Genomic DNA, 13412 nt, shown 5'->3' with positions numbered 1-13412 from the left:
GCTACTCATCCTGTTGTGAAGGTGACAACTAATTGTAATTTACACGCTTACTTGTGCACCATAGAATTAAGGTGGAAATTTCTTTAGCCTATGCTAGAATCAGTGTGCTTTCCATAGTATTATTCTGCCTTCGTGGCATCATTTTTCATCAGTTCTAAATTCATTTGTCATGTATTTAACAAATATTTGTTGAATATTTTGTGCTCTAGGGACATTCTACAATAGAGGCACATTTCCATAGGACACATTCTAACAGGGATAGATAGACAGTAAATAAATGACTCTGTGAACCCAAGTCCAATGTTAGTGTGCATAAAAAAGAAAAATAAAGCATTGTAAATGGCTAGGAAATAAGGGAATAAAGCAAGTGCTTAAGTTTGTATATAAGATGGTCGCCACATGGAAACCTGCTGCCTTCACTGGTACTTGGATGTTTCTGTAATTTTCTGTCACAAGTATCTTGATTCTTATAGCATCTAAACTTCAATCTGACTTTTATATAATTCTAGCTTCTAGAATAATATGTTTGCTCTACTATTTCATTGTTGATATAATTTTGTATTGGACTCACTGCATATATATATATATATATATATATATATATATATATATATATATATATAACTAATAATCTATGTGTTTGGGTCTCAATCTATGTGTTTGGGTCTCAAAGCCCATTCACACCCATGGCTCTTCTTTATATGATGAATGTCAGAAGGCTTTATGATAATTGTTGTGATAAGCCCATTCCCTTCCAAAACTTGACAAATTGTTTGTGTTCTAGCTTATCAAGCCTCTGGGTATCCTTGGAATCCTTCTCTACTCAATAGGTAGTCACAACCAAGCAACTGAAGGTCCTGCAAGACTTGAGATTCATTTTGGTTCCTTCCCTAAAAACTTTCCTAACACCAAAAAAACGTGAGTTAAGATATATAGATGGAACAGGAAGGTGTAATCTAGGCCATTCATACATCAGTTATAAGGTTATTTAATTCAGAGAATCCTTCAATTCTTTGCTCCAGTGAGATAACTCAGAATGTTGTGAGTATATACACACACCACTCATCATTGGGTAATACACCCCAAGACCTATAGTGAATGTCTGAAACCTTGGGTAATTATTAACCCAATGTACTATATAGTATGTTTTCTCATATACATACACTCTTGTGATTGTTAAATGATTATTTGAAGAAAAAGCAAATTTCAGCTGTTATTTATTCAAAATGCACAGCTTAATTAGGTGGACAATTGTTTGCATATATTAGGAGATAATACTTTTATAGCAGTTAACTATAAGTTCTTCTCATCACTAACATTCGATGTGGATATTGGTTATTATATTAGCTCATGCAGTAGAGATGTCAAGAACTAATGGAATGACTTTAATTGAAGAACACTTCTATTGCAAAGTGTATGAGGGTAAGATGTGTTAAATTTGTTTTTGCTTTTCTCTAAAAAGCTGAAAAACCCCTTCCCTCTAGTAATTAAAAACAAACAGCAACCATTAACTTACTGTGGGGTTCTAATGGCCATACTACTTTTTCCTTGCATGGATGACTTACTGATCTAAAGAAAGCAATTCACCATTGAAATTATCTTGAAAATTAAAAACCATCCAAGATAATGAATAGTTTCAATTTCTAGAGCACCAATTTGTGTGGACTTTCCCTTGTTAACGCATTCTTCTGTGCACATAGAGCTTGCTAACAGTCTAGCCACAGAGAGACTCCATATCAAAGAGCAGTCTGCCGACCGGCTTCTGAATACTTTGGCTTTCAGGGTGGTCTTCACTCACTAATTTACTCATTCTTTCAGCAAACCTTTATTGAGAAGCTTGTTTAAGTTAGTGATTTCCAGGGTGCTTTAGGAAGTAAAGTAAATATAAAGTTATTTGCTCCCAAAAGAATTGTTTTTATGAGGTTTGAATCAAATTTTATTTTAATTTTGTCTTTTATTTAGTTAGTTGTTTCATAATTTATTTACCAACACCGTGTTACTAGTTATTTGGGTAACTTACATTTTGGGAGTGGGAGCTATAAAAAGTGTGGGTTGAGCATCCCTTATAACAAACATTTGTCCATATTTCTAATGTTTCTTTGTAATTGAGTTTTACAAGTAGAAGGCCAACAGGCATGAACGTAAAACATTGTCAAAGTTTACAAATACACCCATAGCTCTTCTTTATATGATGAATGTCAGAAGGCTTTATGATAATTGTTGTGATAAGCCCATTCCCTTCCAAAACTTGACAAATTGTTTGTGTTCTAGCTTATCAAGCCTCTGGGTATCCTTGGAATCCTTCTCTACTCAATAGGTAGTCACAACCAAGCAACTGAAGGTCCTGCAAGACCTTAGTTTCCAAAAGAGAAATGGAAACAAAGTTTGAATCATTTCCCACAGCCACTGACAATGTGAGAGAGTGTATCCCAACCTCCTTCCTTTCCTGTCTTAGGAATGTGAATGTCTGCTGTACGTCATCTGTCACTGACACTTCCTCTTCAGAACTGTTCAAAGTTTCTTTTTAAGAAAAAGTGTAGTTCAGATCAAAAGTTTTCCACTAATACTGAGTCTATTAGTGCTAAGCAATCATCAAGATTCCTTCCTTTCCTGCTAATGCTGAGTTGCTGAGTCTTCAATTTTTTTTTATGTGTACGCATGCTTTGTCTTCATGTATGCCTGTATACCAACATGTGTGCCTGGTGCACCTGGAGGCTAGAGGAACTGTCAGATCTGGAACTGAAGTTAGAGTTTTGTGCCACCATATGGTTGCTGGGAATCGAACTTCTGTCATCTGGAAGAGCAGCCAGTGCTCTTAAGCCTCTGAGGCATCCCACCAGCCCCCAGTTTTGAACCTTAATTTCCATGAGTAAATTGAAGCAGTGAAGCATGGGCATAAATGCAAGTGTAAGAAGACAAATAGACCTTAATTTCATTGAGGTATGTTAAAATTAAGTATGTATGATAGATATTGTGAATTAAATTAAGTCATGTAATAAACTATATTTGGTGTTTGTGCTTTTTCTTTTAGCAGGATTTTTTCTTATACAAAAGAAGAACTATACTTATCTATAGAATATGTGACTAGTTATTTTATTGATCTTCTTCACTTTGAGTACATATGGAATTATCTATTTGTGAATCTATACAGTAACTCATTATTTAAGTGAAGAATACCTTAGTTAATGGAATGAATCTACAGCTGATTTCTCGATTGTCTGCTCTGTTTAAAACCTTAACTTGCTCATTTTGTTTTCCCACAGCTACACTTGTTATGCATGGTTCCCATGGATGGTTTAGCTTACTTTAGTGGAACCTGAGGTGTAATTTCCGGGTTAGCCCCTCTCATTATTCTAAGGTGTTCTGTCCTTCCTGATTCTGTATCTAAGTTGTAAAGTCCTCTTCCTACTCTTATGTCATTGGTCTCACTGTTTGTTTTCAGAACCATTGGACACAAAAACCGGTTGGTCAAAGTCCCCCGTGGTCACATATGGGTTGAAGGCGATCATCATGGACACAGTTTTGATAGTAATTCTTTTGGACCGGTGAGTCAACTTGTACCTTGTTTCTGAGAAAGTTGCATTTCAAAGGTGGAAAGCAAGTGTAACCTGATAGTTTGCTCTGTTCTTTCAGCCAAGTGTTATCAGAAACTTTGTAATGGAACACTCTATGTTGGGAAAATTACTTTAGGCTATCAAAGTGTGTGTATGTATGTGTGTGTGTGTGTGTGTGTGTGTGTGTGTGTGTGTGTGTGTGTGTTTGTGTGTGTGTGTGTGTTTCACAACTGTCTGACTTTCCAATTGCAAGATCTTCATTCCCTCACAAAAATACCTACTGCCCATGTTTTCAGTTAATGTTTAACTAATAAAATATGTAAGAAGACATACAGGCAACAATATTTCTAAATATTCAGTCCAACAATGGTAGAAATCATAATAGTTAATGTGGGAGCAGTGGGTTTCCTTGCTTCTCTCTTGTGGTCCCATCTCAGTCTCACAATAAAATTGATGTAAAACAGATTGTCAGAAGAATGGTATGTACAAGCTTAATGTGTTTTAGATGTCACAAACACCCTCATAAAGAATCAAAGGCCTTTAAAATGGTGAAACTCACCTACCTTTGTATTAGGTTGAACAAAGGCAGGTAATTTTCAACAAGTAACTAAATTATGTGGAGAAGCTAAAGGAAGACAGAAAGTATTTGAACAAGTCAAGCTTTCTCAGCTATGACTCTTCATTGAAGAATGTTTCTTGTCTTCAACAAGAGGGAGGACAGCTTTTGCCTGGGAGTTTTAATCTCCTGCTTTCAAGAAGAAAGGAGGAGATTCATGTGCCCACCTCAGGTCTGTTGTTTTTCAAGTACCCTTAGCTCAAAGTAATCCTTGTGTCAGAGTGGCATGGTTGGAGGTGGCACATTCTGGTACTGTTCATAAGTGACATTTTGTTAGCATTTAACTTATAGCAGAACCCAGACACACTCTCTTCCATGCTTATCCATAGAATTTGACTACACTGATATTTTGTGTATTTTTCCTTTACGTTGAGTACATATAGAAACTCTCTCTTTATGAGTCTTCACAGTAACTCATTATGAATGTGGAGAATTTCTTACTCAATGGAAACTGCAGCTGATTTCTCCATTGTCTGGTCTGGTTCAAAGCTTAACTTTGCCCATTTTGTTTTCACAAAGCTATATTTGTTATGCATGTATAGGACAAAGCAATTATTTAGCATCCTTACACATGCTTGGATAAAAAAATATGTCTTCATATTTTGTCAAAAATTTACAGGTTGAGCTGGGTGGCAGTGGCACACGCCTTTAATCTCAGCACTCGGAAGGCAGAGGCAGGCAGATCTCTGTAAGTTTGAGGCCAGCCTGGTCTACAGAGTGAGATCCAGGACAGGCACCAAAACTATGCAGAGAAACCCTGTCTTAAAAAACAAAAATAAAAATAAAAATAAAAATTGAAGATTGTGGTCTCTAATAAAAAAGTTTCCTCCATATATTGTGAGGATTGGTGTTATTGCCACTAAATACACTGCCACAAGGACTTAACTATGGTGAAAAGTGTAAGAGCTGGCTTTAATAAATATGTGTAATTATGGGAGAAATTTTAACACAGCATTCCTTATTTTTTCTCTAGTCATACTAAAGATGATTTTTTAAAAAAAATCCTAAGGCCTATACTTGCCTTTGAATATTTATTATATAAAAATATTACTTAATCTAAGTTCCATCAAAGATGAAAGAAAAATGAGAAATGTTGGGGTGTTTTGTACTTCTTGCAATGCAGGGCAATTGTCTGTAGTGAAGAACTCAAGTAGCAACTTGAAAGAAAATAAATCACTTGAATATAGTGCTATTTCTTTGACCAATAAGAGTACAAGCCATGTGATTGGCCAAGTCCATAATAAATGGGATTTAACTTTAATGAGTTTCAATTCATTCTTGTAGTGATTTTGAAATGAAGCATTAATTGTGTTGTTTTCTATCAGCTATATGTATGTTAAGGTACTGATAGTCCTAACGTTTGAGGGGTTTGGTATTTTGTTCATTATTAGACTGAAGCTGGTGAAATGCTGTTAATGCAGTTATTATGACTGCCAATCAGTTGATTTCTCTTTGCTTTCTTACTGGAGAAAGAAAAGAGGGCCTGGAAGGATGGTTCACGAGCAAAGGCTTGTTATGTATGCACAAGGACCTGAATTTGATCCCCAGAACTCATGAAAAGCAAGGCATGGCAGAATGTGCCTATAGTCCCAGCACTGAAAAGGAGGACACCAGAGGATGAGACTCATTGGCCAGGCAGTCTATGCAAACTGCTGAGCTCCAAGTTCAGTACGGGACTCTGGCTCAAAAATATTAGTTGTACAGGGCTTGAAGATGACAATAGACACATATACACACTCACAGACCAAGGCATACATATATTAACAGGTATACACACATGACTATGCATACACACAAAATTTTTAAAATGGAAAAGACAATAATAAAATTGTGAGTTGGGTACTGGAAATTCCATAGTGTCTGCAGTGTGTCCTGTGGATTGTACAGCTCTTGTGGCTCCTTTTTCTGCCTGATGCTTAATAACGATGCTTTGAATCACCGAACTGTGACTATAAAGACACCCACAAAAGAATATCGGATGTGGATATGTCCTCTTTTTACAATGGAAGAGAGTAAGAACTACATGTGAAGGATAATCTCACTGGGTTTATTACAATAAGAAACCACATCACATAAAACTGACAAACATGTATGTATCTCTCAATGCCATTTGGTTTACACCAATATTTTAGGTGAAATCTATTTGTTTATTATAATAGAATTAATAATTTAAGTAAAAACAAAATTATTTTGAAATCTAGTTATTCCACGCTATTTATGGATGCAGCATATTTATGCAAACCTACTTTTGATTTATGGGCTAAACAAACTGTTAATTTTCATTCAGGGAACTAATACTATTTTTCTTTTCCAAAATTAAGTGAAATACCTCTTCTGGAATTAAAAAAAAATCCTCACATCATACACTGATCTATTTGTGTTTTCCTGAGTTTTAATATCTGCGGTTTTGCTTTTAGAATGTGCTCTTTGATTCTGCTCCAATAGCATCCCCCATTGGGAAAACAACTTCTTAGTGAGTTCCCCAAACAAAGGAAATCAAGAAAGCACAAAACAGTTAAATAAATTCCATACAATCTTTATAGGTCTAAGCTATGATGCTTGAGTATAGAAATTTGTTTTATTTGATTATTTGGCTGGTCTGTTCAGCCTGAGTATTTCTATGTACCCCAGGCTGGCCGTAACCCTGCAATCCTCCTGCTTTGTCTTCCAAAGGGCTGGAATTCCAGGTGCACACACCACATCTAGCCTGAGTGTAGAGATTTCTGAATGCCTTTTCTACTAACCATTGACTATATAATTCATCTGTTAATCATTTTAACTTTTTTTATTCTAAACATTAAATGCTGATCTTAAATATTTTAAAAAGATAGTCTTGAGAATTACATTTTCTGTTAAAATTCTCACTAGAGAGGTTTGCTTACCTATCAGTGTATTTAAAGATTATACAGAGAGGGTGAGTGAACTTCATGTTTCCATATGCATTCTTTATTCATTTCTCCCATTGAATTAGGTAATGTACTTTCCTTGACATTGACAGCTTACCTGATGGAGTCAGGGTTGTCTGGGATGCTTCCCTTGCATATAGAATGAACCCAAACTTTCCATCTGTATTTGGCTCCCACTCAACTTCACAGTACCTGTCACTGCTTCTCACATACTTCATGTCTTTGGATAGTAATCAGCCTTGTTATAGATTGTGCTTGGTTTGAATCCTCTGTAGCCAATGGGTAATCAATTACAGGAGGTACAGTTAGCTGACTATAACTAGATTCTGGTTATACCAATTTAAAGTTCCCCCTGTGTTCCTATGCTCAAGGAAACATTCAGCTATAATCTACCAAAGAAGACTCAAGAAAACTAAAGTCTCATCCTGATATTTTTGGGGTTTGCTGTTTTATTACTTCCTGTGTACTTCTTATCACTGTCATTTGCCTCTTTGATTGGTTTTGCTGAAACTGTGTAGGATAGGAGTAGAACTGACTGATATTATGAATGAAAGGTTAATAGTGGCTTATTAATATAAATATATTAACAATAAGCTGCAGCAATAAAGAAAGTCACAACAGGAAGAGAAATCATAATAACTTCTGGTCCAACATCCTCCTTCAGTTTCTTGAGGGAGACATCATTGAAAGAAACTGGGGCACTCTTGTACCAACACAGGTCATAAAATCAAACAAAAGGAGGCAGTGTGGGTTATGAACTCTCATTTCCCCAACTGGACAAATTTCTATTTCTGCATGATTAACAAGAAGAGACCTCTTCTCTAAATAAATTGTAAATAAGTGATTGATACAATGAGCATATTCACACAAAATTAAAATGTTAATAAGCAACCTGAGCAAATTAACATAGATCTATAATTAAATGACATGATTTAGCCATAGGGTAAATTTTATGTTCATGAAAGTATGCTTATAAACTATTTTAATGATACAATCAGTATTGACAATATTGAGTGGGTATATAAACACCAGGAAGTGATTATACAGCATTATATTGTCTCCAGTGTTAGGCCAATGTTTGATTCTTTTCAAACCATTGTAATTGCCCACATTTTAATGTTGTTGAAAAAAATTTTACGACCTATAATTATAAACATATATTTGTTTCAAAGCTAGTTTAAAGATGATTGAATGTAAATGACATGTAAGATGTAATCTATCTCTTTGTTCTATAAAAATGCTTTACAATGCTGTGACCAGATGGAAAAATAACAGATGTGCTTGGGTGTGAAAACTTTTGATTATGGTTAACAGCATCACTATGAAGTACCTTTATGCTAAACCTTTGGAATAATTTACTCAATAATAGAAAATATCTTCTTACATATGGACTCTAATTTATTGCTGCAGCTTGGATTCCTAGTGTGAGACATAACTTTCATAAGTTTCTTTTAAAATTATAATTGGAAAAATTCAGAGTATATGACTACTTGATTTTATTGAATTTTGTAAAAAAAGATATCAGATGTAGGTTTATGATTACTTGGAATATTTTCCAAGCATTTTTCATAGTATCTCTAGCAGTGAAATTAGGATCTTCCCTTAGTCACCCCTACTATTAGATGGCATTAATACATTTTCTAAAACAGCTATGTCCTTCTTCTATCAGCACCCAGAAGTAACTGTTCACTACAAGTGTTGATTTGTGCCCTGCTGACTAATAGTGCGGCACATGAAAGGCAATGTGCCATGATGATGTGGACGTGTGCTTCACAGCTGTGACCTTTCCAGGAGTAATTTTTAACTACTTCAGGATAGCAAACTCTTCCATCAATTAAAATACATGGCGGACTTCTCTCTTATTATAAATGTGCATTTCAGTGCTTGTGTTTGAACGGTTCTCATCAGAATTCATTCCTGTCGGTGAAAACACAACCCTGACTCTTCTGATGGCCTCCATTTAGCTTATGCTTTTTCTATCTTTGAAGTTTTTCTAACATTTTTATCTTTCTGTAAGTCATGAGCCTCTGAGATAGTTTCATTTTGTGCTACATAGTGATTTTTCATAAGGAAATATGTCATAGTAGAAATTCCAACATCTACAGAGAAATCAAAACTGAGTAGTTTAGTATCTAAAATAAATAATTTGTTTGGACTGTATTGATCAAAAGATGTTAGAAAAAAACTTTGATTTTTAAACATTTCAAAGTCAAAGCATTCTTTCTAATATGTATAAATGCAGTTTAATTTTTAGGTTTGTGATCACAGTGTCACCTTGTGAACAATTTCTGTGTAAAGACCATGAAGTAGAATAGAACAATTTTGATGCAGAAATTATTATGATAGAGTGTCTCTACCTGAGAAAGGAAACTACAACTTACGTGGAATATGAATTCTTTTCTGTTCCAAGTCATTTGGAAAAGAGCCAATCAAAACTCTTATTTCATCAATACATAATTAAACAAAGCACTGGTTCCCCTGGAACATTTTTGAAGAAACTATGCCTAATAGGTGATGATAATTGTAGCAGTAAGTGAACACTAGGAATACTAATGATTAAAAAAATTCCTGATAGTACAAGAGAGATGATATATAACAAAGTAAGGCAAACCACAATTGAAATTCCATAGGATTCCTTGTAAAGTTAGTGAAATTCAAAGTTTTTCACTTTAGAAAGTAGAAGAAAAATAAAGTTTATGTTCCCGTATTATGTGAAGCCCTTCACTTAAGCTATGAGGACACATTGTTTAGCATCTTCTGCTTGTAACTGTTCTTTTTAACCTGTGGGTTCTCTCAGTAGAATAGATGAAGAGAAGCAAGTTTTATACAGTGGGGAGAGACTGTAGGTAACATGTGGGAAGTGGACATTCTTGAAAGTTAGCAGGTTATACCTGTTTTAAAATTTCCCCATATTATGTAATTTTTGTTTCTAAAAAATAGACTATGCGAGCAAGGCAGCCCGAACAGCATCTAGGAGTTGGAGTAAGGATAGAGGGAAGGCAGTTTTGTTATTGTGGAGACAGTATGTCAAAGAAGGAATTGGGATGCAGTTTGGAAAAACATTTAAAACATTCAGAGATTTTTAAGAGCAGAGATTCAAATCATGGCCAGCAGGGAACGTCCTGAGTTTGTCTTTTGTCACTGTCACCAAGTGTAAGTAGAACTCAGATGCAAAGGAGCAGGGAAAAGGGCAGCAGATACCTCAATGGCCAAGACATATCCTGCCTTTGAGGAAAGATGGGATCACAGGCACAATCACGCAGTAACTGTTGTGACATGTAGTCCAAGTTGGGGGCAGGACATGCATCTCAGAAAAGCAGTGCATTTAATTACAATAACCCAACCTGTGAAATCTCCTATGAGAATTTGATTGGATACAATGTTCTGAAATCAGTGCAAATGCTAACTATTTGGTAGAATCTTGTATTACATAAGGCACTGAGGGTGTTCTATGTTTTGTGAATAAAGTGGTTTATGCCTAGAGTGGTTAATATTTTGCTTATACAATACAGAATAATTTTGTGGACTTACTTAGAAGAATGAATTGACATTTTATCATCACTGAAGTGTCACATTTTCCTTATGTAACTTCTCTGAAGCTCATAGAGTAGCTTTTATTTACAATCAGCCATTTTTAAATAAAGAAAAGATCATTAGAATGTGTTGACAGGATCTATGTAAAGTGTTCTGTTCACACATCTGAAGAATGTTGCTTACTCTAGTTGGCTGTATTTTGTTCTTGTTTTATAATACATGCTTGTTTAGTAAAAACTTTTTGTTTGCAATAAAAATACATTCTGTATTTGTAGAATAAATAGTGATAACTTGACATCATAGGGCCCACCCTGGTGATTTCCATGTCATTCTTCCCATAAAACCCTTTCAAGGATTGGAAGCTAGTTACCCCATGTACTCTTTAGAGGTATTTTTTCCTGGACTGATGTACTCACAGGCATGCATTTCATAAAAACATAAAAATCAATTAAAGTAGATGTCATTATAATGGAAATATCTGTATGAACAAAGATAGCTAAGTCTCAGAAGATAGGCCACCTCTGGGGTTGTGTTCAAAATCAAGTAATCCCCATGTCGCAACAAGAAGCAGAGCATCCCTCAGGATTTGCTTCAGTATTGGTTAGATATTTTTGTCTATATAATTACAACATTAAAAAATGGCTTTTAATGAGAGCATAAATGCACAATATAGAACTGAAATAGTATCGCTCCCCCAAAAATAAGAGCAAGCTAGGCTTCTGTTTCTAATGAATCAAATTTTATGATTTATCTTAATTATCCTGCTATCATAGAAATAATTTTCCACATGATTTCATTTTCAGATAGGAGGATGTCTGCAGAATTGTTATTAGACTTCACCACTGTAGCAGATAGTGCTCCTTCGGACTGTTTGGTTACGGGATTAAGCATGTTTCTTTTTATGAGGACTGTCTACTTAAAGACAGTGGGTCAAGAGTCAAGATTTGGTGAAAAAGATGCAGGGTTATTAATTTAGTAATTTTATAAGTGCTTAGAATTTTGTGAAAATGTGGGGTTTGTGCCTTTGTCAGATTTCTAAGATATAATTGGTGTCTGTATAACTGAGTCGACATAGAGAACGGAGAATGAAAAGGCCCTACTAAGAGGAGAGGCAGCTGCTGAATGCCCTAGGATTTAAGATTTGAGACTGAAGCGTCTCATGTAACTGGGTATTTAGTTAGTTTCTGCTAAACTGTGTCTCTGCCTTCATTAAGACCAATCTGTGTAAATATTTCTCTTTTGATTCAGATTCTGAGAGATAGTTGTCCTACATGGAAAATGAGTTGTGGTTGTCATGTATTAAACATGTAATTAAGCCATTTATTAAGCAAGCAAAAAAGAACAAATTACAAGTAGCAGTTAGACAGTAAAACATCACCAAATGTGAAGCTCACAACACCCCATAGAACCTGACCAGGGAAACCTGGCATGAGACTGTTGGGCAGCCCAGAGAAGAGCTCTTCTCTCCAAGGTGAGCTCCTGGCTTCGCATTCCCACTGTAGGCATGTTTATGCCTTAGGATAGAGAAGTAGTAGCAACACATAATGGAAATAGTTTACATTTTACTGTTACGTTTTTAATACCCTCGGCTGTTTATTATTTTTGTTTTTCCTTGTTCCAGTATGAGGGGTCCAGCCTGCCACCCGGCAGGGAGTTTTGGAAGAGACTTGAAATAAACATGCTCAAGTCTGGCCCATCTTTTTTCTCGGAGTCACTCTGAACACGCACAAACAACATATGACAATTTTCTCATACAATTTATATGAAAATACCTTTCTCTAGACATTTTTAGTTTTTCCAAACTTATTAGGTAGTCTTTTGGAAAGAGCATTCTGTGTCCCTATCTTAGTGGTTATATGTGCAAAGATGTCTTAAAAGAGAAACACAGGGTCAGTCTGACTTCAAGTAACTTTGGTGATTCTCTTCTGTACAATGGAGACTTGTGTGCAGCCTACCATGAATCAAAGTAACCATCCTTCTAGACATTACTCATAAGCAGACCCATGGGCATTTGTAGCTTAACAAAGATTGTCTGGCTTAGTAAGTCAAACACGTGAAATGCAGCTTGTTACTGTGGTGGTCAGTGTCAGCACCATGAGGTGCCTTTCCTGATGGAGCAGCACGGGCCCATGTCTTCTTCACCAAACACATGTGATTCTTGTAATGTGACCCTTGTATGATTGTGTTCTCATTCACCATCCTATCTCTACAATACTCCTGTCTGAAAAATACTCTGCTTATATCATTTGGTTTCTTAAGACAGTGTCATCAACATAAGTCTTTATTTTTAGAAGCTTCCTCTTTTAAGTCAAAACAAGGTAGGAAAGCCTATGCCGGCCTCTCCTGCTTGACTTTATGCTAAATGTCATTGCTGGTACAAACAAGATAAGAAAGAAGACAAGATGTAGGTATAGAAAAGAGGATTCCAAACTGTTATTTTTCATTAATACTTAAAGCAAAAAAGAAATTTGCAAAACTCTTGACAGTTACATGAGTTTATTACTTTAATAGCTATTTTATATGATCAAGCTTGTCCAGAAACCATTAACAAGTAGGAGCATATTTTAAGGTGTTCTCATTTAAAATGGCAATCAAAAGAGGACATTCAGCTGAGGGCTAAGGGCAGAACAAACAGTTCAAAGGAACTAGCCTGAACTATTTAGTATGGTGTTAAAAATAGTTTTAAGTTCATCTTTCTTCTCATCTATGCTTGTCTGGGCCAGTTCGCCATTAGGTTTTGACTCTCTGTATTCTAGCTTATGCTGCCATTGCCTCTTCTGGCATCAACTTCTTCCTGTTTCC

At 35.6% G+C, this 13412-nt stretch overlaps 1 protein-coding gene across 5 annotated transcripts in view; it reads left to right on the top strand.

The window, feature by feature from the left end:
* The window catches only part of Immp2l (inner mitochondrial membrane peptidase subunit 2), an 867453-nt gene that overhangs the window by 647900 nt on the left and 206141 nt on the right, over positions 1-13412 (top strand). For all 5 annotated transcript variants that reach the window (XM_076550737.1, XM_076550738.1, XM_076550736.1 and 2 more), the window contains one exon: positions 3443-3545. In XM_076550737.1, coding sequence (XP_076406852.1) covers positions 3443-3545 — 103 coding nt within the window. The remainder of the gene's footprint in view (positions 1-3442; positions 3546-13412) is intronic.

The sequence above is a fragment of the Peromyscus maniculatus genome, chromosome 14, assembly GCF_049852395.1.
Source record: "Peromyscus maniculatus bairdii isolate BWxNUB_F1_BW_parent chromosome 14, HU_Pman_BW_mat_3.1, whole genome shotgun sequence".
NCBI lineage: Eukaryota > Metazoa > Chordata > Mammalia > Rodentia > Cricetidae > Peromyscus > Peromyscus maniculatus.
This window is presented reverse-complemented; position numbering and strand designations above follow the sequence as displayed.